The 25,294-nt window shown below is 48.5% G+C and overlaps 2 protein-coding genes across 2 annotated transcripts in view; both read left to right on the top strand.

The window, feature by feature from the left end:
• Sec10 (Exocyst complex component Sec10) overlaps positions 1 to 21,703 on the top strand; it is a 196,718-nt gene extending 175,015 nt beyond the window's left edge. The window contains exon 16 of the mRNA XM_070527533.1: positions 21,489 to 21,703. Coding sequence (XP_070383634.1) covers positions 21,489 to 21,575 — 87 coding nt within the window. The 3' untranslated portion in view covers positions 21,576 to 21,703. The remainder of the gene's footprint in view (positions 1 to 21,488) is intronic.
• Positions 13,299 to 17,735, top strand: LOC139046696 (uncharacterized). Its single transcript, XM_070526739.1, has 2 exons — positions 13,299 to 16,215; positions 17,032 to 17,735. Exons 1-2 carry the CDS (start codon positions 13,505 to 13,507, stop codon positions 17,570 to 17,572), a joined length of 3,252 nt encoding a protein of 1,083 aa, XP_070382840.1. The 5' UTR covers positions 13,299 to 13,504; the 3' UTR covers positions 17,573 to 17,735.
• Positions 21,704 to 25,294: the final 3,591 nt, after the last annotated feature.

Genomic DNA, 25,294 nt, shown 5'->3' with positions numbered 1-25,294 from the left:
AGACCTTTTTTTTTTAGTAAAGCAATGAAGGGGGCTAGTTGGTGAACTTTCATGGTTATATTGCGCTCAATTTTACACAGACGATATTAAGTAAGGACAGGACGTGGACGGACGTAGCGCTACGTCCGTCACCGCTAGCATCCCACCGCTAGCAACCTGTTTCTTGCGTACTCTAGGGTAGCGTCCCCCATTGCTGCCGAGAAGTAGCGACGCCTGCCTTTCGAAGCTCGACCGACATTACTTATTGGGTAGCGTAGCGTTGTCGGTGGGCTGCAGGTATCCAGTAGACCATGGCGACCGAGCAAGGGTGAGACGACGATTTGCTAGTGCGAAACTTGCACTGTTTATTCAAAGGTAGTTGAAAGAAAAAGAGAAGAGCATGAAGTATCAAGTATGAAGTATCAAGTCTATCACAAGTACATTTCGGAGCCCCTTAAATAGGCTCTCTACAATCGTGTGGGTGGGATCTTGCTTCTGTCAATGACACGTGACAGGCACAGAGAGAAGGCCCCTCCTCCTGTAATACCGAGCACGGGAAGAAGTCGATCCTCTTTTCGACGAATCCGAGGAGAAGGTCGGGTGAATGACCTCACCGGCGCCGTGGGGTCCGGCCAAGAGAGGGTAAGGGGATGACGTAGCACCCACGGTGCCCGACCAAGTAGAGGGTAAGGGGATGATGTATCACCCACGGTGCCTGACCAAGTAGAGGGGAAGGGGATGACGTATGGCCCTTGGCGTCCGGCCATACCTAACAACGTGTAACTCAATGGACTGCACAGCAGCCAAATATCTGGGCACCTGTCCAGGATTGGTACATAAAAAAAAGATACTGTCACGTGGTAGTGACGGTGACGAAAGAAGCAGTACGGTGGAATACAAAACTAGCTTCTATTGGGCGAACCTGTGCCCACAAAACAGGCTACACTTATAGCACAACGAAAGCGGCGAACACGCTCGGCGATCGTCGAAAATCTGATCAGCGGGTCAAGCGCGTCGGCTTTTATAGATCAGTCGTCGAATGTTCCAGATTAACTGATGGGACCCGCGTGTCTTCCACAAAGTTCTACACCATTCGTGTTACGCGATGAAATCTGATAACACAAGGTTCGGCGACAACAGACACGCGGATAGAAGCGTCGATAACTTTCCAGAAACGTCGGATACATGCAGGCACGTCCCTCGCTCTGCGATTACAGTTGTTAAGCGGCGAAACGTGGTTGCGCGATAAAGACAAGTACACGTGTCATTACCCCCCTCTTAAAAAGCATCGACCCGATGCTGCAAACAAACGAAAGTAACAAAGAAAAGCACTCGTAGCAAAGAAAACAACAAACTAAGGAAGTTCATCAGCGTCCGTAAAATGGTTTAAGGCGCACCACGTGGACCACTTCAGATCGTGCGCGGCGCCGCTGTGAGTGCGAAATGCCGTCTGGCACGACCTCATAGTCTAGTGCGCCAATACATCGGATGACCTTGTAGGGTCCGAAATAGCGTCGCAGCAGCTTTTCACTGAGTCCTCGCCGGCGTATCGGGGTCCATACCCAAACACGGTCGCCGGGCTGGTACTCGACGAAGCGTCTTCGGAGGTTGTAGTGTCGGCTGTCTGTACGGTGCTGGGTCTTGATCCGTAGGCGGGCGAGCTGTCGGGCTTCTTCGGCGCGCTGGAGATAGCTAGCGACGTCAACATTCTCTTCGTCAGTGATGTGGGGCAGCATGGCGTCGAGCGTCGTCGTCGGGTTCCTGCCGTAAACCAGCTTAAACGGCGTGATCTGTGTTGTTTCTTGCACCGCCGTGTTGTAAGCGAATGTTACGTACGGCAGGACGGCATCCCAGGTCTTGTGTTCGACGTCGACGTACATCGCTAGCATGTCGGCGAGGGTCTTATTCAGCCGCTCCGTAAGGCCATTCGTCTGCGGGTGGTAGGCCGTGGTCCTCCTGTGCCTTGTATGACTGTATTTCAGAATGGCTTGGGTAAGCTCCGCTGTAAAGGCCGTTCCTCTGTCGGTGATGAGGACTTCTGGGGCGCCATGTCGAAGCAGGATGTTTTCGACAAAGAATTTCGCCACTTCGGCTGCGCTACCTTTCGGCAGTGCTTTAGTTTCAGCGAAGCGGGTGAGGTAGTCTGTCGCCACGACGATCCACTTATTTCCGGTTGTTGACGTCGGAAAGGGTCCCAGCAAGTCCATCCCGATCTGCTGGAATGGTCGGCAAGGAGGCTCGATTGGCTGTAGTAATCCGGCTGGCCTTGTCGGCGGTGTCTTGCGTCGCTGACAGTCTCGGCATGTTCTGACATAACGGGCGACGTCGGCGGTCAGGCGCGGCCAATAATACTTTTCTTGAATCCTCCATAGTGTCCGGGAAAAACCGAGGTGTCCAGCGGTCGGATCGTCATGTAGGGCGTGCAATACTTCTGGACGAAGTCCTGACGGGACAACAAGAAGGTAATTGGCGCGGACTGGTGAGAAGTTCTTCTTCACGAGTAGACTGTCTTGAAGCGTGAAGGAAGATAATCCGCGCTTAAATGCCCTGGGGACAACGTCGGTGTGCCCTTCCAAATAATCGACGAGGCCTTTAAGTTCCGGGTCCGCTCGTTGTTGTTCGGCGAAGTCTTCCGCGCTTATTATACCAAGGAAGGCGTCGTCATCTTCGTCATTTTGCGGCGGCGGGTCAATGGGGGCACGTGATCGGAGTGTTTTCGTCCGGACTTGTATGTTACAGTGATGTCGTATTCTTGTAGTCTGAGGCTCCACCGTGCCAGCCGTCCTGAGGGATCCTTTAAATTCGCTAGCCAGCACAAGGCGTGATGGTCGCTGACGACTTTGAATGGCCTGCCATATAGGTAAGGGCGAAATTTCGCTGTAGCCCAAACGATGGCGAGGCATTCCTTTTCGGTTGTAGAATAATTGCCTTCCGCTTTTGACAACGACCGGCTAGCGTAAGCTATCACGTGTTCATGTCCATCTTTTCTCTGGACCAGGACGGCGCCGAGGCCTAGGCTACTGGCGTCAGTGTGGATTTCGGTATCGGCGTTCTCGTCGAAGTGCGAAAGTACGGGCGGCGACTGCATGCGTCGTTTGAGTTCTTGAAATGCCTCGGCCTGCGGCGTTTCCCACTTGAACTCGACGTCACATTTAGTTAGCTGCGTCAGCGGCTCAGCGATGCGTGAAAAGTTCTTGACAAATCGCCTGTAGTAGGCGCACATGCCAAGAAATCTACGCACTGCCTTCTTGTCGATGGGCTGTGGGAACTTTGCTATGGCAGCTGTCTTCTGCGGGTCGGGGCGGACTCCAGATTTGCTGATGACGTGGCCTAAAAATAGAAGCTCCTCGTAAGCGAAGCGGCACTTTTCCGGCTTCAGAGTAAGTCCTGATGTCCTGATGGCCTCTAGTACTGTTGCCAGCCGCCTAAGGTGAACGTCGAAATTTTCGGCGAAGACGACGACGTCATCCAAGTATACGAGACAGGTCTGCCACTTCAATCCTGCTAAAACCGTGTCCATCACGCGCTGGAACGTTGCAGGCGCCGAGCACAGTCCGAATGGCATAACCTTGAACTCGTAGAGGCCGTCTGGGGTGATGAAGGCGGTCTTTTCGCGATCTCTTTCGTCGACTTCTATTTGCCAATAGCCAGACTTGAGATCCATGGACGAGAAGTATTTAGCGTTGCAGAGCCGATCCAATGCGTCGTCTATTCGTGGGAGGGGGTATACGTCCTTCTTCGTGATCTTGTTCAGACGCCGATAATCGACGCAGAAACGTAGGGTTCCGTCCTTTTTCTTTACCAGAACAACAGGGGATGCCCACGGGCTTTTCGATGGCTGGATGATGTCGTCGCGCAGCATTTCGTCGACTTGTTCTCTTATAGCTTCACGTTCTCGCGCCGAAACTCGGTAAGGGCTCTGACGGAGTGGTCGAGCGCATTCCTCGGTGATTATGCGATGCTTGGCGACTGGTGTTTGTCGAATCCTCGATGACGTCGAAAAGCAGCCTTTGTATCGTCGGAGCAGACTTCTCAGCTGCTGTTGCTTAATCATAGGGAGATTTGGATTAATGTCGTAGTCTGGTTCGGGAATCATGGTCGTCGGGGTAGATGCGGCGGAATCCGATAGGACAAACGCATTACTTGTTTCCAGAATTTCCTCGATGTACGCGATCGTCGTGCCCTTGTTGATGTGCTTGAACTCCTGGCTGAAGTTGGTCAGCAACACTTCAGTTTTCCCTCCATGCAGTCGAGCGATTCCTCTTGCGACGCAAATTTCACGGTCTAGCAGTAGACGTTGGTCGCCTTCGATGACGCCTTCTACGTCAGCGGGTGTTTCGGTGCTGACCGAAATAACAATGCTGCAGCGAGGCGGGATGCTCACTTGATCTTCAAGCACACTCAAGGCGTGGCGACTACGAGGGCTCTCCGGCGGCATTGCTTTATCTTCCGACAGCGTTACTGACTTCAACTTGAGGTTAATGATTGCGCCGTGTTGGTCCAGGAAGTCCATACCGAGAATGACGTCTCGTGAACACTGTTGGAGGATAACGAAGGTGGCAGGGTAAGTCCGGTCATGAATGGTTATTCTTGCCGTGCAGATCCCAGTCGGCGTGATGAGGTGTCCTCCAGCGGTGCGAATCTGAGGGCCTTCCCATGCGGTCTTCACTTTCTTCAACTGGGCGGCGATGTGTCCACTCATTACGGAGTAATCGGCCCCTGTGTCGACTAAGGCAGTGACTTTGTGGCCGTCGAGAAGCACGTCGAGGTCGGTTGTTCTTTGTCTGGCATTGCAGTTAGGTCTTGGCATTGGATCACGGCTGCGTCGTGTTGAAATGAAGTTGGAACGTCGCGTCATCAAGTCGTCTTTCGTCGGTGTAGTTTTGGCTTCCAGACTTCGTCGGGACGGCGGCGTGTCGTCATTAGGTCGTCGAGATGGTTTCTTCGTCGTCTTCGTCGGCGGCGGAGGATCTTGGTCAGTTCGACGAACAGCAACCGCACCTCCATCGGTTGCTGCTTTTAGTTTTCCGGGTATGGGCTCGCTGACCGGCCCCGGGCTGGGCCAGTGTATGGTCGGCGCTGCGGCGACAGGTAGCGGCCTGGTGATGGCGAACGGGACGGCCGTCGAGGGCTCCACTGAGTAGCGGCGAGGTAATCGGCGATGTCACGTGGGCGCTCGCCAAGCTGTGGACGCGGCGCGTTGACGGCGAAACCTCGCAGTCCCATCTCCCTGTACGGACATCGTCGGTAGACGTGACCCGCTTCTCCGCAGTGGTAGCAGAGCGGGCGGTGGTCAGGAGCACGCCAGATGTCCGTCTTCCTCGCGTAGGTGCGCTGGGCGACGGGTGGTCGTGCTGGCGGCGGCGGCGGCGGCGCACGACGAAACTGTGGCGTGACAGGGACCTGGCGCGGTCACGGAGGGGGTCCTTGACGGCGTGCGACGGCGGCGTAGGTCATCGCTTGCGGCTCACGCTGCGGCGATTCAGGGGCTACTCCAAGTTGTTGTTGGAGCTCCTCACGAACGGCGTCGGCAATCGAAGCCACTTGAGGCTGTGATGATGGGAACAGCTTTTGTAGCTCCTCCCGCACGACAGCTCGGATAGTCTCGCGTAGGTCGGCGGCGGCGAGTGACTGAACTCCGGCGTAGTGGGTAGAGCTTGTACGGCGGTTGAACTGCCGGTTCCGCATTTTGAGTGTCTTCTCGATGCTGGTGGCCTCGCGAAGGAACTCTTCTACGGTCTTCGGTGGGCTTCGTATCATTGCGCCGAAAAGTTCTTCCTTCACACCACGCATGAGAAGGCGGACTTTCTTCTCCTCAGGCATATCCGGGTCGGCATGGCGGAACAGACGTTTCATTTCTTCCGTGAAGATGGCGACGTTCTCGTTAGGTAGCTGCACTCGGGCGTCCAGCATGGCTTCGGCCCTTTCCTTGCGCACGACGCTCGTAAAGGTGCGCAGGAAGCCGGTACGGAAGAGGTCCCATGTCGTCAAGGCCGACTCCCGGTTCTCAAACCACGTTCTGGCGGCATCTTCTAAGGCAAAGTATACATGCCGCAGCTTGTCGTCGGAGTCCCAGTTGTTAAAAGTCGCGATTCGTTCGTAGGTCTCCAACCAGGATTCTGGGTCTTCAGTCGCTGCTCCATGGAAGGTCGGTGGGTCCCGTGGTTGTTGTAGGATAACGGGGGACGCTGGGGCAGCCATTGGGGCTGTTTTGACCACGATCTTCTTTGTCGACTTAGGTAGAAGTCCGTGCTCTGGGGGCAGTCCTTGCAGTCTGCGGCTAGCACGCTGGTCTTCGGCGATGTTAGTTTTGTCCTCGGGCTTTGGGCTTGGATCGCGGCTTTGCGGGGGCGTTCGGTACATGAACGCACAAGCACCTCCACCAGATGTCACGTGGTAGTGACGGTGACGAAAGAAGCAGTACGGTGGAATACAAAACTAGCTTCTATTGGGCGAACCTGTGCCCACAAAACAGGCTACACTTATAGCACAACGAAAGCGGCGAACACGCTCGGCGATCGTCGAAAATCTGATCAGCGGGTCAAGCACATCGGCTTTTATAGATCAGTCGTCGAATGTTCCAGATTAACTGATGGGACCCGCGTGTCTTCCACAAAGTTCTACACCATTCGTGTTACGCGATGAAATCTGATAACACAAGGTTCGGCGACAACAGACACGCGGATAGAAGCGTCGATAACTTTCCAGAAACGTCGGATACATGCAGGCACGTCCCTCGCTCTGCGATTACAGTTGTTAAGCGGTGAAACGTGGTTGCGCGATAAAGACAAGTACACGTGTCAATACGAACATGAAATACGCACATCTGGAACTAAAGGAAATCATGGAAACAAACATCATGGAACAAAATCATTTAGGTGGCGCGGTTTGTGGCGCCACCTTTTTGACTGCCGAGGCTATTGCAGTACAAAAAGCTACGTATTGTCCATAGGTGCCAGTAATGGCTCCGAAGCTGGTTTTGAGCTATGCTGCTCAGCTAAGCAACCAAACAAAACTGGGGGCAGAGATGAAGACTTCACATTTGAACTCCTTAGCTCCCTGAAATGTCCGTCAGACAACTCTGCAGGCGGAGAACAAGATTAAAAAGAATTCAAACATCCACTGACTTGCTCCTCAGGCACAGCTGGGAGCGAAGACTTATGAAGGACTGTATGTGATCACGAAGGCTCGGAGACATGAGCATTAGGTGTTTCTGAGAAAGCATGGGGACAGGGCACATCAGTCACTCGTTGAGAAGGTGCCTGCATTGAACCACTAGGTTCAGTTACATGCCTATCAGGCAAAAGAACATGTTGGCTGGGCACCACAGCGGGATGAGAAACTGGTGCCTGAACAGAATCCTCAGATCCTGTGAAGTGCTCAGCAGTCCATGCTGCAAGCGGAGCATTTTGACTGGGCACGTCAGTCAGCATAAGTAACTGTGCCTGACTCTCTTGCCTTACAGCTGAACATGAAACACTCATTCGAGCTACTTTACGAGTTGTGTAAGAGTGCACTCGCGAATGAGAAGAACTGCACTGAAATGCGGAATTCACTGAAGGCATATTTGAAGTAACTGCTACATCTGAGTGTTTTAGGGAAGAACTTGCAAAAAGGGTATATACCTTACCATGCGTGCTACTGTAGAAAAACCTGGTAGGAATGCATTCAACATGCAAACTGTCAGGTGATGTACTGTCCACCTGGGCTTTCCGCAGCACTTGCCATCGCGACGCTAACTGGGGTAGACTGTTCCAGCGCTCTACACTGGTTCACTCTCGCTGGTAGTGAAGTCGAAGAGGTGTTGGCCTGCTGTACTGTTGAAGTCCGCTGTACCATGCAAGTTCAGTTAAGCCAGATGATATTCTGTCCAGTGGGAACCAAGTGGTGAAGATGAGGCTTGGAGCCAAGACAAAGTCGCTCCATCGATCACTAGTTTGAGTGTCTTAATAGCGTTGAGTCCCAGAAGTGATGAACCATGTTTGGTGACAGAGAAGTTCACCGCAGCAGACTTATCTTGGAACTTAGCAGTTTTGGAGAAAGACTCCAAATTATTCACCACTTGCTCCGCGTAGTTCTGGATGGCTAGATGCAATTGAAGTAGACGGATATGTGAGAAGTGCCTATTGTAGTCCTGAACATTCAAGAGTGAAGCTACTGCCCCTGTGTCGATCATCAAGGGAAGAGTTACGTTGTTAACTTGTATGGGAACATGCATAAGCGATAGGGTGCCGACAGCATCTTCAATGTGTAGAATGATCGCTGTCTTTATAGTAGTATTCTCTTGCGTATCCAGCTAGTTGACTGGTCCCGATGTACTTTTCGACGAACGGCGCATTTGGAAGAAATGCCCCCTCTTTCCACATGTCTGGCAGAATTTGTGGCGGGCAGGACAACCCAGAAAATTCGCCCAGTGCTGCAGCGAGCCGCAGCAGAAACAGCTGCCGGGCCGAGCTGATGGTGTGGAGGCAGAGGAAGCGCCCGGTTGTCCCTATCCCTGATGGGGAGGCCCACCTCCTCGCTCTCGGCGTCCGCCATCTCGGCGCAGTCGGGAGGGAGCGTTGGTCCATTGGCCACCGTCTTGAAATGCAGTTGGGCGGGGAATGTAACCACCATCTTGAGAAAGTCCCGAGGAAGACGGGGCTGATCGCGGCTGCCATCTTGTGGCTGACGACACTGTGAAATGTGTGAAACGGCATCTACTTGTAGAACGCCGAGCTTCTCCATTATTTTGTCAGTCCGTTCCTCCTCTTGCACAATGTCCAATGTTTTTTTGACGGTGAAGTACTCGCCGAGTTGAATGAACCAGCGGCAAAGTTGTTGGGACTGCAAGCCACAAAGAATCTGGTCTTGGACCATGAGATCGGTAGTGGTTCCAAACTTGCATATTTGGCGAGCAGTTGCACATCCTGGATGAACTCAGCAGTCGGCTCCGCTGAACATTGGAATCTGTGCTTGAACTGAACACGGCTGCAGAATTCATCTTCTGTAGAAAAGTGGTTGTCAAGTGCTTCAAGTGCCGCTTCATAAACATCAACTGCCCGCACATCCCCTGTCCCTTCGTCGGCCTCTCTTCGTCTCGGTGATGTTGTAGGAGATGCTGATGCCTTCTACCCCCAGCGCATTGAGGAGGAGTGCTTTTTTGTGTTCCGGCGTAATGACCCTGGTGATTGTGGGGATGTATGCCTGCAACACACGTCGCCATTTTAGACAAGGAAATGGCCGGTACGCCGGGGCATGACAGGAAGGGTTGGGGAGATTGCCGCATTCATGCCGAACAGTAACAGGCAGGGCCGAAGGGTGAGGACAGATGCAGGGATGACGCCGCAGTAGTGTTGGGGGTGAGACAAATGACATCGAAGGCATGTGAAAGTGCAGACAGTGCAAAAATGCTGCTAGCAAGGAGGGCAGCAAAAGTGGACACTGGGGTTGCAGAAGCAGCAAGCAGGAATCAGGCAGTCGTAGAAAGTGCAGAAATACTGCTTGAAATTAGGGCAGGCAAAGTGAAAGATGCCGTAAGGAATGCAGTTGGTAAACGCAACTTACAGATAGTCGTGATGCACTTGGATCATTCTCGTCACCAAAATGTTGTCGGAATGGCGACGGAACGCGCTGCTCAGCAGGACATGGTGCAGGTGCCAACGCTAGTAGCGTCCGGGCAGAATCCGGTGTCCATGGCAGTAAAACGGTTTCTAAGAAATCTTGAAGGCATCGTAGTATGTATGGAAGGGTTTATCCTCGCCGCCAAAATGTTACATCGGCATGGCCACCATGGTCGCAGCGCCGGGCACGTTGGGCTTGCCGGGAGCAACACGGAGATGCAAATGGGGACCAAGGCAGAGAGTGCATTTATTGTCATTGCAGCACCTTAAATAGGCTCTGCGTCAATATGTCAGCGCCCCCTGAGGGCTAGCCAGTTACGGTTTGAAACCGAAACCGCCAATATAACACCTTTGTTATTCCTATGAAGACTATGCCGGGTGTGGCACTTCACAATGACCTGCATGGTCTCCCTGATGCAATGTACATTATCACACTCGGGAACATGACTGTAAACAGCATGCACCAAGGTAATTTTCACCACAGTTTCAAAGCAACATTTTGGTCAACACTGTTGAACACGTTTGTGGCACTCTGGTAATTGTTTGTTGCTAAGAATGATGGCATATCCCTCAGATACTGCAGACTTACGCCTCCTAGGCAGTGCTGGCAGCTTGGTCCTATCTGGATCTGTGGATCCATCAGTGGTGTATAATACATCAGTTTTGTCTGCTTTAGATGTACTGTCGACTCCCGTTAATTCACCTTGCAGGGCTTTTTCACCTTGCAAATTTTTTTCTTTGCCTGAAGTAGTTGGTCATGTCTTTTTTCATCTTGCAGTTAAAGTACTATGGAACCAACATCTAGCGACGAGGGCTGAGGTTTTTAAACGCTGCTTCAGTGGGACAGAAAAAGACATAAGTGAGAACAGATGGCTTCACGTTTGGAAAAAGTGTTGCCCACTAAAAGACACAAATAAATCAGCTTCATGCCTAGGGAAGCACTAGCACTATTTGCCAAATTTATGTTTTTAAGCTTTTGGTAACTGCTCCGTGCATAAGGGGGTGCCAGTGGAAGTCGAATAACTCGATATGGCATGCATTTGCGTTCAAACTAAACAATTTTTTTCTTCTATAGCAATGTGTGGTTTCCTGCCGGAAATTTTCAGGTCATTTCGAATTAACCACAATGTCAGATGGACTGTGTTGCAATTAACAGCAGTCGACGTACTATTAGGTGCAGTTTAAAGAATTGTGATAAGGTATTTTATTGGTGAGTTAGTTTTGTAGCATCATGCTACAACAGTGCAGGTGGCTCCCAATTTTTCCCTTTCAGTTAGAGAGTTGTAAACTTGATACTTGAGCATTTTCTATTTTTAATTTTACAAATTTCAGGAATTTCCAACGAAATATGTTGTAAATTGGTAGTCCATTTTCTACAATTAGCAGATTTTAACTTCTTTCTTAAACATAAGAAGCCCCCTAAAAAAAGTGATTTCTCCATTACCATGTAGTTATAGACAGGAGCTCCTGAGCTAGAGCTTTTTCTTAAGCACACCAGCAACCAGAAGAGGGCCAGTCACTTCAGCACCGATACAAGGTCGGAGCAAATATCTGTTTATGCATTGTTACTCAGTTTTTGGGAGTGTGGAAACATGACTACACATAAGTCGAGGTTTTGACGGAAGCCTGTCTGGTCGGGAGGCATCATGAAGAAGGGTAAAAAGGACACTGACCACTGAAAGAATACAAGAAAAGACATTTCAGCTCCCCTGACGGGAACAAGGCTCCTGTCAGGGGAGCCGAAATGACTTTTCTTGTATTCTTTCAGTGGTCAGTGTCCTTCTCTTTTACCCTTCTTCATGACTACACATACATCGGCCACATTACAGAAAATTACGCTCGACATTGATACTATTATAATTTATAATGAAGGGGCCGACGAGCTTTCTGTCATACCTGCAGCTCATAAAGCATTGTGCAAACTAGCATCATTGGCTCTGAAACATATGGTGTAGTGTGTTGCTGCATGCTGACTTAACTCGTTAAATGTGACCGCAGTGCTACATGTAAAACAGGTGCGCTTACTGCAAGTGCTCAATCCACTTCTTGCTTTCATGTAGAAGTGTGAGAATCAGACACTATTGGCTGTCAAACATATGAAGTTTGTTAAGGTATGTCACCACGTCTGAAAACACATTTCCTGAAAAATTGTCATTTTTTTGTTTGTTTTTTATATTTCAAAAGTAGTGTCGATCTTTACAAGATTATTCATCAAAAAGGATTAGATTTCCAAACTAACCCATTCGGATGTTACAGCCGTTTTCCAGCCCTTCTCTTCTGCATGCATTCGAATACAAAACTGAAAGCATCAAATTGCAGAAGGTGTGCAATTTCAATTACCCCATCCATTTTGTATTTCTCACTCAAAATATTGCTAACCAATTGTGTCATTAAATTTGGGTTTAAGAATTATGATTCACTTATAGGATTGCTTTGTAGTGAGTAGTATTTCTGAATTAGTTAAAATTTTCCGTAGAGAACTGCATAATGTCTGCTGTTCTGGTTTGCTTACATTATGCATACTTCATTTTACCAGGGATCTGCTTCTTTGTCATGGTAAAACTGTGGTGCGCACAAAGGACAGAGGACACGGGTAATTTACAAATAAGCTCCGACTCACAACTCAGTTTATTTCAGGAAAAGATTACGCATCATGCGGTCTCAAACATGCTCTTGGGATAAAGAAATGACAATGCAGTAGTGGCAATGAATAAAAGGGCACTTATTGCTCCCTGTATACACCAACGCCAGCTAGCCAGATAACAACCAATGGAACATGTTGATGGGTGCTAATGAATCGAGGAAGTCCGACTCACTGTGATAGGATATCGAGCGAATATGTTCGTCCCGTGCCAGATACCAATGCTTAATCGTTCACATGTACAGTCACACGAATGGTGACACATTCAAATGATTGTGTTTGTCCATTCTGGCACCTCGCTCCAAAGCCAGAGCCAAGCCAAAGAGGAAGAGGCTACTCCCTTTTGTGAGCGAGTAACCCTGCCATTAGATGGCAGTAGCAGAACAAAACTTGCTATCTTTCATACTATTCAGCTTCTACAGTGACCACCACCAATGCACAGCTTCGTGGGGAAGCCGGATTACAAGAGACACGAGAGGCATGCGGGGAAAACAACATCAGGAAATGCGTGAGAGCATTATATATACGTTGCATTCCTACAACATATATAACTCGGCTAGCTGCAATGAGCATGTGCAGATCATTGACAGAAAGTACAAAAGATATAAAAAAATCACATGCTATTCAAAATGGTGAATTCTTTGTCAGGGACTAAAACAGATGGCTCACTCACGTGCAGTCTGCATGCCTTCTTATACAGAAGGCCTCAAGTATTTTCATGTTTATTTTTATGTGCCAACAGATCCGCTTTATCACACAAAAAAAGGGTCACAATAACAGCGTTTACAGTGGTCTGCTGAGTGTGAATGGTTGCATGTTGTTCTGTGCATTCTGCAGTTTCATAGTGAATGGTTATCTTTCCCCAGTGATTACAGATGCTCTTTAAGGTATGTATTAACACACCGGCCAGTTTGCCCTATGCAAACTTGGCTGCAAGTTAAAGGCAACAAGTACACTACACCTTCTTCACATTTAATGAACTTTGAGTCTTCTTTCAAAGCAAGCTTTCTGTCTTCCATTCTTTTTTTCCACAGCTTGGCAGAGTCGTCCTAGCTTGTTAGGGGTGATGAAAACTGTTGTAAAATATGGTATCAAACCGCCGCGTCATGTGCGCGCTGTCAATGCGCAGGCGCCAAGTTCTTTTTCTATGTTCACTCCACCTTTTCCCTTTCCCCTTTCGCTTTATATATACGTGCATTAAACACCTGTGCGTTGTTCTCGGCTAACCACTGGGTCGTCAACGTCTCCCTTCTTACATGACGGCAGCTACGCTGCCGCTGCTATGTTACAGTGGCGACGAGGATGGGATGACACCCACGCAGTCAAGGTAGAACCCGACGCTAAGTACCCGCAGACAGCCGTACCGCTGACCACGATGGCCTCCCACATGCTTCCGAACTTCGACGACGCCGCAGATAAGTGGAAGCCTTACCTCATCAAAGTGGAAGCGTATTTTGAAGCTAATGCCATTTCGGATTCTACTAAGAAGAGGGCACTTCTAGTGGCTGCACTTAGCACGTCGACGATCCAAATCCTAATGGGAAGGATAGCACCTGCAAAGCCCAATGCCCTAAGCTATGACGAAGTAGTCAGGGTGTTAAATGACCACTATGACCCAAAACGCAACGAAATCGCTGAAAGTTTCCAGTTTTTCAACCGCTGTCAGCAGGAGAATGAATCCATTCATGATTTTTTCGTTGCAATTCGGCGCATAGCAGACAATTGTAATTTTGGCGACTCGCTGAGCAGGCTACTTCGTGACAGAATTGTCTGTGGCGTGCGTTCAAAGGCCGTGCAAAAGCAACTTCTGTCAAAGAAGGAATTAACGCTGGAGGAAGCGGAGTCGATAGCAATAGCCGCTGAAACTGCCGAAAAAGACGCCAGGACAATGTCCGTAGACGTACCGCCTGTGCTTAAAGTGGAAGCGCATCGCAAGCTACCATCGAGATCAAGCACGGAAAGCGCAGGGCGACTGGAGTGCGGAAGGTGTGGCAGTTTTAGACACGACAGCAACAGCTGTCGATGGGCTAAAGCCCTATGTTACTCTTGTGGTCAGAGGGGTCACTTGGCAAAAATGTGTCACAGCCGCAATGGTAACGGTGTTCCCAGCAATCGGAGAGTCCATCACGCGAAAGCCTTGGCGGTGGAAGACGCCGTTTCAGAAGAGGACAACAGCGATAGTGCGCACATCTGGACGTTGGCGTCAGCACGAAAGAATGCTCTTCAGCCACCAATTAGGCGTACGTTTAGTTGGGGAGGCGTGGATTTATCCATGGAAGTAGATACTGGTTCCCCGGTGTGCGTAATATCGCGACAGCTTTTTGATAAACATCACAAATGCTGGCCAAGCTTGCAACCTTCACACGTGAAGCTATCCTGCTACAATGGAAGATTACCGGTGGTGGGCGAGCTTCAACTTTGTGTGAAATACCGCGATATTTCCGTTAACTGTGCCCTTGTAGTGCTAGACTGCCCCGGACCAAGCTTGTGCGGCCGAGATCTGCTAATGCTCCTGGAACAAGCGGGCGTTCCGGTACTCCAAGTGACGGGTGAAGGCGAGGCCACGGCGGATCAAGTGGACTGTCACAGGATCCATGCCATCTGCGACACATACCAGGACGTTTTCTCAGAAACCTTGGGGTTGATCAAGGGACCACCAGCCAGCCTCCTGCTGAAGGGCGACGCTGTTCCCAAATTCTGTAAGGCGAGACCTATTCCATATGCTCTACGTGACAAGGTATCGCAAGAACTTGACCGGTTAGTGTCGCTGGGTGTAATATCGCCAGTCAAGCATTCGAATTGGGCGACGCCCATTGTACCCGTTCTGAAGAAAGATGGGTCGGTCAGAATTTGCGGTGATTTTAAAGCTACTCTAAATCCTGCTTGCGCCACGGAGCAGTACCCACTTCCGGTAATTCAAGACATCTTTGCGTCATTAGGAGGAGGCCAGTTGTTCAGTACGCTCGACTTGCGGGATGCTTATAACCAGGTGCTTTTGGACGAGGACTCTCGGAAGCTTTGCGTTATCAACACTCACAAAGGCCTGTTTTGTTACAATAGGCTTCCGTTCGGCATTTCCTCGGCTCCCGCAATTTTCCAAAGAAAACTTGATACCATACTATCTGGGTTACCTGGCGTTCAGGCTTACTTGGACGACGTTCTAGTCGCGGAAGGGGTTGAAGACTGCGGAGCTCGATTGCAAATCGTGTTAGAACGGTTCAGAGAACACGGTGTGAAGCTCAGATACGATAAGTGTAAATTTAGCCAGCCATCTGTCGCTTATCTTGGGCATCGTATTGATCGTACCGGCCTTCACCCAACTGAGAAAAATGTAGATGCTATCATGAATGCCCCTAGTCCCCAAAACCTAAGTGAGCTGCGTTCGTTCCTTGGTATGATCTCGTTCTATTCAAAGTTTTTGCCGAATATGTCCGATACACTGTTCCCATTGTACCAGTTGCTAGAAAAAAACGCACGCTGGCAGTGGAAGTTATCACAGGAATCTGCATTTCGGAAGGCAAAGCAGCATCTTAAGGACGCCGAGGTACTTGTGCATTTTGATCCATCGAGGAAACTGAAGTTGGAATGTGACGCATCCGCTCGTGGTATAGGCGCTGTTCTTTTTCACACAATTGGAAGCACCAACAGACCAGTCGGGTTCCGTTCCCGAACCCTGACAAAAGCCGAAAGAAATTATCCTCAATTAGAACGTGAAGCACTGGCACTTGTTTTTGGGGTGACTAAGTTCCGGGATTACCTTTTAGGTCGAGAGTTCGTCCTCGTTAGCGACCACCAGCCACTTCTAGGACTGCTGAGGCCCGACCGCCAGACGCCTGCCATGGCTGCAGCTCGCATCCAACGCTGGGCCCTCTACCTGGGAGGCTACCGTTACAAGCTCGAATATGCTCCGGGAAGGCTGCTACTGAATGCGGATGCACTGAGCAGACTGCCTCTGCAGGGCTCCGATCTCGTCACGGAACCTGACCCTGAAGAGTACGTATTTTGTTTGAAAAGTCTGGATGAAGGGATAGTCACAACACGTGAGCTGAAGGAGCTGACCGCCAATGACTCAACCTTAGCTCGCGTAAAGCAAAACGTGTTACACGGGTGGCCGAAAGGCGCAGAACGACTTGACCCTTCCTTGGCTCCCTTTGCTGATCGCAAGTTAGAGCTATCTCTGGCACACGATCTCGTCTACTGGGGACACCGTGTCGTCATACCTGTCGCAGCGCGTAAGCGCTTGCTACAATTATTGCATGAAACGCATCAGGGGTCCTCGGCAATGAAAACAGTTGCGCGGTCCTTGTTTTGGTGGCCAGGAATAGACCGCGAAGTAGAGCGCACGGCAGCTCAATGCGAGAACTGCATTGCCAATTTGCCTATGCCACCAGCGGCCCCGCCGTTAAGTTGGCCTCAAACGCAGGAGAGATGGTCGCGGGTTCACGTCGACTTTGCAGGACCAATAGAAGGTAAAATGGTTCTCGTGGTAGTAGATTCCCACACTAAGTGGATAGAAGCAGTGCCGCTGAACCAGGCTACTTCGACAACCACCATTGACTGCCTACGGGATATATTTAGCCATTTCGGGGTACCAAGAACCCTCGTATCCGACAATGGAACTCAGTTCACCAGCCAGGAATTTGCAACGTTTGCTGACAGGAACAACATTACACACCTAAGAACCGCACCCTATCACCCGCAATCAAACGGAGCGGCGGAGAGGGCAGTACGGACAATCAAGGATGGTCTCCGGAAGATGCGATGCGGAAAGCTGGAGCATAACCTTACACGTTTTTTGCTTAATTACAGAAGGACTCCCCAGAAAACCGGAAAGTCGCCATCGGAAATGCTGCTGGGTTACCAGATACGATCGCGCCTGGACACCTGCTTCCCTGCGGCGACTGTGTCTAATTCTAAAAAGGAAAACGACGAGTGGTTGCCTCCAACGGACTGTAGTGTACATGTCCGCAACTACGGGTCAAATGGTAAATGGATACCAGGACGGGTAACAGCGACATCGGGAGGACGGATGATCACAGTGGAGACTCCTCAAGCAATCGTGCGGCGTCACATCGACCAAGTGCGCACCCGCACTGAATCGTCTCCAGATGAACCACCAGGAACCGACCCAGGCTTGATCAGCAGAGACCGTACTCAGAGCGCACCGCCACTCTGCCAAGAGCCATCCGCGAGCCCCGAAGACGCGGGAGAATCTTCACCCCAAGAAGCGTTTCGAGACCTGGACCACCAGATACCTGTTCCACCACTCGTGGCATCCGGGGCAGGCCAAGTACCCATGCAACCTGTTCGACGCTCCACAAGATCCCGCAAACCAGTGCAGCGTTTTTAAGAGGGAAGAAATGTTGTAAAATATGGTATCAAACCGCCGCGTCATGTGCGCGCTGTCAATGCGCAGGCGCCAAGTTCTTTTTCTATGTTCACTCCACCTTTTCCCTTTCCCCTTTCGCTTTATATATACGTGCATTAAACACCTGTGCGTTGTTCTCGGCTAACCACTGGGTCGTCAACGTCTCCCTTCTTACATGACGGCAGCTACGCTGCCGCTGCTATGTTACAAAAACAATATTGACATGAAACTTGCTAGCAACATTCTTTAATCCATGAGAAAAGTTATTGACGTAAGGCATGACTGCAATGCACATTTGCTCTGTGCCTTCTCTACTACTTCTTAATCCTTTTGATTCTGCACCCTTGACCATGTTAACTTTCTTCACTGCTCTGCAAATAATGGGCTCTTGAAAACCAGACGATATTGGTCTGCTTAGTGCTTGTTTGTCTTTTGGAGCTCTGACTTGCCAATTTAACATGTTTGAGACAAACTTGTAGTATTTATTGACTCATGGCAAAGTTCTACGTAAAAGCAAGGTTTCCACGATAGTTTTTCAAGGTCAAACAATACCAAATGAAAGAAACACATCAGTCTACATAGGACACGAAACAGACAAGAAAAATAAAGGCGAGCTGCAGACTCATGCAAAGTGAGACTGAGTTATTTCCAAAGCATGCCTGAACTATGATTATGGTGGATTTTGGGTGTATTGCTTGTTGTTTTCATACCTGAACTTCAAAACTTCAACTTCGTTTTTCCCAAAACTTTGTTTTTGACATTACATGCTTATGCTAACATTTGCAACTTTCTTTCTGGGAATATTTCAGGATGAAATATTCTGCACTGTGTCTTTATGCACAAACCTGTCCAATTAGCCAGAATTTTTTTGAACTTGCAAATAAAGCTTCATAATATGGGTAGTTGGCAAAAACTTCTCAATTAACATGCATCTTCTTAAATTTTAATAGAATGCACTTCAGCCTAGAGATATGGCAATGATGGCGGTTCATTGCACAGCCTAATGGTATAATGATATCTTTACATACCTACTGAAGTGCTCTTGTTTCGAGCATTCCAGTTGGCACATACGACTGCTGGCATGACACCCACATTTCGGCACTCTGTATCCACAATAACATACCTTCTTGCTGCTTTATAACAGCTAAATAAATGCCTAATGAACTGTGCTTTATAAGAGATAACTAACTTCCTAAGCATAACTAAGCATTTTCTGATAGGTGATGACATACCTTGACAGGATATTTTTAACTATTTATCTTTTTTGCATTCAATGAAGATATTAGACCTCTAAACCCTAGAAAAATTAGTGATAAGCATAGCACCCTAAAAATATTGAATATAATAGGTTTTGTACAGCTAGTTTTGGTTTCGTTTCTGAAGAGGATACTGTGTTGTGATGTCATGACACGGTGTGTGGTCATGTTAGAGCAGGACATCGCCAGCTGTGACGTTTTGACACTCACTCCAGCTTGCTCGGTCACATTGTATTGGGGGCAAGCTCCACCACTGAAAAAGCTGGCACCACTGTAGGCGTGACGTGGCATGAGGGATCATGTGGACATAACGGCCGTGTCGGCTGTTCGGAAGCGCCGAAACGAGCTGAAAATGAAAGTTTAAAGTGCCACCTGCGCTGCGGTTCTGATAAAGTGGTGAGGCTTTACCGCCTTGGGTGTCTGCTTGACAACATTTGAAAGTACTATAATAGGCAGTGCCTGCCTTTGGGGGCGTGCAGCATGGTAGGCTACTGCTCGGTGACGAAGTGCCAGACGTACGCAACGGAGCTCAGTTTCAGCCTTATTCACACGTAGCCGCAAGACAAGGAGCTGCATGAAGCTTGGCTCATGAAACTTAGAATTGGCAGACGGCCATCGGCTACAACTCGGGTATGCAGCAAGCACAGATGCAAGGAAGATTTCTGATACGCTGTCAGGACCGCGATGTTTGGCGAGTAGCAGAAAACATGCACTGAGACGCTCGCACACGCCCGCTGCCTGGCTAGTGTCATGACGCTTTATTTGGTCTATGAACTTGTTGATGCTAGGCACTGGCAAGTTCACTGGAATGGAAAGGGAGCGGTAAGAAGCACGTTAAAAGAAGGCATGGCACTTGGTCATGTTTGTGTTATGAATTAATGTACTGGATTACGAAAAAGAAGCACTGGGAAATGACACACTGAAAAGACCGATAAACATACAGTGTGGCGCAACATGAGAAATAATGATATTGAAACATATAAGGATTTAGAAGGAAAAAAAGAAGATTGAATTGTTGCGATGGCATATCACGAAAATATTTTTGAACAGCTCTGATAGCGTCCATGCAACAATGGTTGCTTGTGTACTGTCAAACGCTCATGTTATGCGGCCTAAAGCTGGCGGCATGGTGCGAAAACATGCTCGCAGCACAAGCAAAGCATTGTGCACGGGCATGCATGCAGACGCGCAGTCAGTCGCTGTGAACCCATGCGATCGCTGCATTGAGGCTTCATTCTGTTATGCTCCATTCAGGTATACAGACAGCCCACTATAAGAACATATTTCACATAGTTTACTCTTAGTGTTTGCCTGCCTTTCGGACAAGAAGCCGGTTCAGGAGGCTCCAACACGGCGACTGCGCGCAGTGATGCTCGCTGTGCATATTCGGTAAAGCGATAGCGTCCGTAAATGCTTATGTGCTTTCAGTTTGCCCAAGATTATTATTTTCACAATAAAGACTTCCGTCGTTTTGAGAGTTCGTATAGAAATCTCTAGGCGGGCTGCCGCGTAGTGTTTTTATTGGGCGCCGTAAGCCAAATTTATGAAGAGCGCGCCGCGTTATCCCTCGTACTACGCAAGGGAGGCGCTTCCGACAGATGGCGGCTCCGTAAGTCCTTGCCCCCAATGCTGTTACTCGTGAGGCCCAATGTAGCAGCATAGTGAACAACCAAGCATGCTGGAGCAAAATTTCAGCTGTTTTCAGTGGCGCGCAGCGGTGTAATACTTTGCCAGCATGATCATCAGGACGCATTGTACAAACAGCACTCGTCTGTTTAAAATGGCCAAACCTGGTGAGGGTCCTTTAAAGCGAAAAAAAAAGGGCTCGAAAGTATTGTCAGTACCCCCTTTAAATGTCTGCACGGATCTGGGAGCATACCTATAGGAACCTGAACGAAATATTGTGTTCTCAGCTTTGTGCATACAAGGCCCTGAATATTTTGCTGCGTGCATTCGAAAAAAAGATTTTCTGCTCACTGCTGCACTGTTCTTGCTCAAATTTTGCAGAACAATCGCATTTTGGCATCAACTTTGTTTAGAATAACATTTGGGTCAGATAATTGCCTGGTGTTTAAGAAAAAAATGCAAATTTGCCTGCACTTATGGGCATGTGAGCCACTGCCACGATGGTGCAAGCACAAACTTGTGTTGCTGCCTGCCATCAGCTGCAGACAGCAGCGCTTCAGGGAGGGCTGCCACGTGCTGCCCACTCCTGGAACAGGCAGCTGCTCTCCCTGAAGTGCTGCTTTCTACAGCTGGCGGCAACACAAGTTTATGCTTGTGCCATCGTGGCAGTGGCTCGCATTCCCATAAGCGCAGGCAAACTAGCATTTTTTTCTTAAAAACCAGGCAATTTAATGTGCCAAGTGCTATACTAAACGAAATCGACGCCAAAACGCGATTGTCCCGAAAAAATTGAGCAAGAACGTAGTCGGTTGCGGAAAATCTTTTTTAAAACATGTGCAGCGAAATATTCAGGATCTTGAATTGTAGTGCTAAGTCACACAGACAGAGACTAGAAGCAGACAGTCTGTCTGTGTCACTTTGCGCTACAATTCAAGATCATGTTACCGTACCAACTCCCCAAACTTTCTATCCTTTTGTGAAATATTCAGGACCCTGTACATTATTTTGTTTTCCAGGCGAGTCTGGAGAGGAGTGTGCTGGTGAATTTCGTCCAGTTGAGGACGGACTGCAAGGTGCACAAGCTGGTGAACCAGTTCAAGTGAGCCACTGGGTGCTTTGTTACCCCACACTTGGCTGACAGCTTGGAAGGGCCCTAAGTGCTTTGTTACAGGGCTAGAATAAAATGTTGAGCCTGTCTGGACCCAATCGGAAAGACATTAAGACCCGATAACTTTGAATTCAAACTGTCTTCATTTATTCAAACTGCATAAGACTCTATGTTGTCTCCCTCACTAGGAGAACTGAGGCAGCGGCAACATGCATGACCAATGACAGCACTCCAGACAGTGCTCTGGTGCGACGTCACCAGGGGGACTCGATCGCCTCTGTCATCTGTAACGCTCCGGCTAGAACAGCTGCATTTTCATCATCAGCGTAGACTGAAAAAAAGTGACTAATTCAAGCAAGCAGATCACATTACTAATAGGCCAAAGCAATATTACGTCTACCAACAGACAAATCAGATCCTCAGAGCACAGATTGCTAGGTGCAACATCCCCAAGCAATGGATCTGCACCCTGAAACGAAAATGGAGCCCGATATGGCACATGGTCCGACAAATGTCAAACAAGCTTAGTATGGCGGAGCACCGCAGAAATCATGCCAAATACTTGCAAAAGCAGTCGCAGTTGGAAAAATTGCTTACGGGGCAGCCGTGTATGATTTCCCTGATTGCGACCTCGGCGACATCGAAAAGTTACAAAAGACAAGCCTTCATACAATCACTGGGCTATCGAAGCACTTGAAGAATGAGAAGCTGCTCAAGCTGGTAACAGTACCATTATTATGGCATATAATAAAGAGTGAATTCATGTGCATTCCCGGTTGGAAAACACGACATAAGGAAAACACATCAAGGCATGGGATAACCAATTAAGGCCCTGTGAGGCTGAAACCCGCTGAAGCGACAACGCCGCCGCCATGGGAAGCGTTGTTGGACATACAAAGACATCAACACTGTATTGCAAGACATTATACGGAAGCTAAAAAACTATTTAAAAAAAAAGACTGGAACTAAAGAGAATGCTGTACACCACTGACATCTACACGGACATTGCATTCAAAAACGGAAGTGCCAGCATGGCCTGAGCTAGCACATCTGTTGTGGAGATGGGTTTACGCGAGCCTTACCCTACAAGTGATGGTCAAAAAAGGGAACAACGTTCCTCTACTCCACAATGCATGAAGGTGCTGTGGCAAGGTTTGTCGACACAGCACAGAGAAGGCTCTGGAGTCAGATCGCCACCAAAAAACACAGGTTTATTAACCCAATATACAGCACAGTGTCACAATCTCTCAAATCCGGCAACATTGATGGCTTCAGGTAACATGTGGATTTTTTTACCAGTTGCCTTCACCCAAAAAGATCACTTACTCATGACACCTGCGGCAGAAAGGATTTTTCACATCTACCGCCAAAGTTTACAAGTGGTGGTGCTGGCTAACACTCCAAGGTTCTAGTAGTAACACATATGTATCCCAGCAAGTGGATGGGAAAACGGCGCTGCGGTAGTTCTATTTGTAGAGCATCGCTTACATAATGCAAAGATGTGAGATCGTTCCCTACCTGTGGCAAGTTTTTTCATCCGCTTTCATTTCCATTATTTTTCTTTTCTTTAATTCAATTGGTAAGTACAAGTAATTTCCCCTATGTTGCCTTTGATGTCTTTGTTTCTTGGCTTCTTGTGATTTTATATATACCGTATTTACACGATCATAAGTCGACCTAGTTTTTTTTTAATTTGAAAATCTGAAGTGGGGGGGGTCGACTTACAATCGAAACCAACATGGCACCACCAAAAAAGCGAGACCAACGGGAGCTAGAACGTAGTTACAATTTTATGTTTACTCTATGTCTCTACCCGTAGCTTCTCACTATCCTGCACTATCCGGACAGGCCGCCTATTGAATATGAACCTGGCAACGTTTAACGCTAGAACGTTATCTAGTGAGGCGAGTCTAGCAGTGCTATTGGAGGAATTAGAGGACACTAAATGGGATATAATAGGGCTCAGTGAAGTTAGGAGGCCAAAAGAAGCATATACAGTGCTAAAAAGCGGGCACGTCCTGTGCTACAGGGGCTTAGCGGAGAGAAGAGAACTAGGAGTCGGATTCCTGATTAATAAGAATATAGCTGGTAACATACAGGAATTCTATAGCATTAACGAGAGGGTGGCAGGTCTTGTTGTGAAACTTAATAAGAGGTACAAAATGAAGATTGTACAAGTCTACGCCCCTACATCCAGTCATGATGACCAGGAAGTCGAAAGCTTTTATGAAGACGTGGAATCGGCGATGGGTAGAGTGAAAACCAAATACACTATACTAATGGGCGACTTTAATGCCAAGGTAGGCAAGAAGCAGGCTGGAGACAAGGCAGTGGGGGAATATGGCATGGGCGCTAGGAATAGCAGGGGAGAGTTATTAGTAGAGTTTGCGGAACAGAATAATATGAGGATAATGAATACCTTCTTCCGCAAGCGGGATAGCCGAAAGTGGATGTGGAGGAGCCCGAACGGCGAGACTAGAAATGAAATAGACTTCATGCTCTGCGCTAACCCTGGCATCATACAAGATGTGGACGTGCTCGGCAAAGTGCGCTGCAGTGACCACAGGATGGTAAGAACTCGAATTAGCCTAGACCTGAGGAGGGAACGGAAGAAACTAGTACATAAGAAGCCGATTAACGAGTTAGCGGTAAGAGGGAAAATAGAAGAAGTCCAGATCAAGCTACAGAACAAGTATTCAGCTTTAACTCAGGAAGAGGACGTTAGTGTTGAAACAATGAACGACAATCTTGTGGGCATCATTAAGGAGTGTGCAATGGAAGTCGGTGGTAACTCCATTAGGCAGGATACCAGCAAACTATCGCAGGAGATGAAAGATCTGATCAAGAAACGCCAATGTATGAAAGCCTCTAACCCTACAGCTAGAATAGAACTGGCAGAACTTTCGAAGTTAATCAACAAGCGTAAGACAGCTGACATAAGGAAGTATAATATGGATAGAATTGAACATGCTCTCAGGAACGGAGGAAGCCTAAAAACAGTGAAGAAGAAACTAGGAATCGGCAAGAATCAGATGTATGCGTTAAGAGACAAAGCCGGCAATATCATTACTAATATGGATGAGATAGTTCAAGTGGCTGAGGAGTTCTATAGAGATTTATACAGTACCAGTGCCACCCACGACGATAATGGAAGGGAAAATAGTTTCGAAGAATTCGAAATCCCAAAGGTAACGCCGGAAGAAGTAAAGAAAGCCTTGGTAGATATGCAAAGGGGGAAGGCAGCTGGGGAGGATCAGGTAACAGCAGATTTGTTGAAGGATGGTGGACAGATTGTTCTAGAGAAACTGGCCACACTGTATACGCGATGCCTCATGACCTCGAGCGTACCGGGATCTTGGAAGAACGCTAACATAATCCTAATTCATAAGAAAGGAGACGCCAAAGACTTGAAAAATTATAGACCGATCAGCTTACTGTCCGTTGCCTACAAACTATTTACTAAGGTAATCGCAAATAGAATCAGGAACACCTTAGACTTCTGTCAAGCAAAGGATCAGGCAGGATTCCGTAAAGGCTACTCAACAATAGATCATATTCACACTATCAATCAAGTGATAGAGAAATGTGCGGAATATAACCAACCCTTATATATAGCTTTCATTGATTACGAGAAAGCGTTTGATTCTGTCGAAACCTCAGCAGTCATGGAGGCATTACGGAATCGGGGTGTAGACGAGCCGTATGTAAAAATAC

Source organism: Dermacentor albipictus, chromosome 10 (genome assembly GCF_038994185.2).
Source record: "Dermacentor albipictus isolate Rhodes 1998 colony chromosome 10, USDA_Dalb.pri_finalv2, whole genome shotgun sequence".
NCBI classification, from domain to species: Eukaryota; Metazoa; Arthropoda; class Arachnida; order Ixodida; family Ixodidae; genus Dermacentor; species Dermacentor albipictus.
Note: the sequence above shows the minus strand (reverse complement) of the source record. Positions and strands in the feature narration are given on the sequence as shown.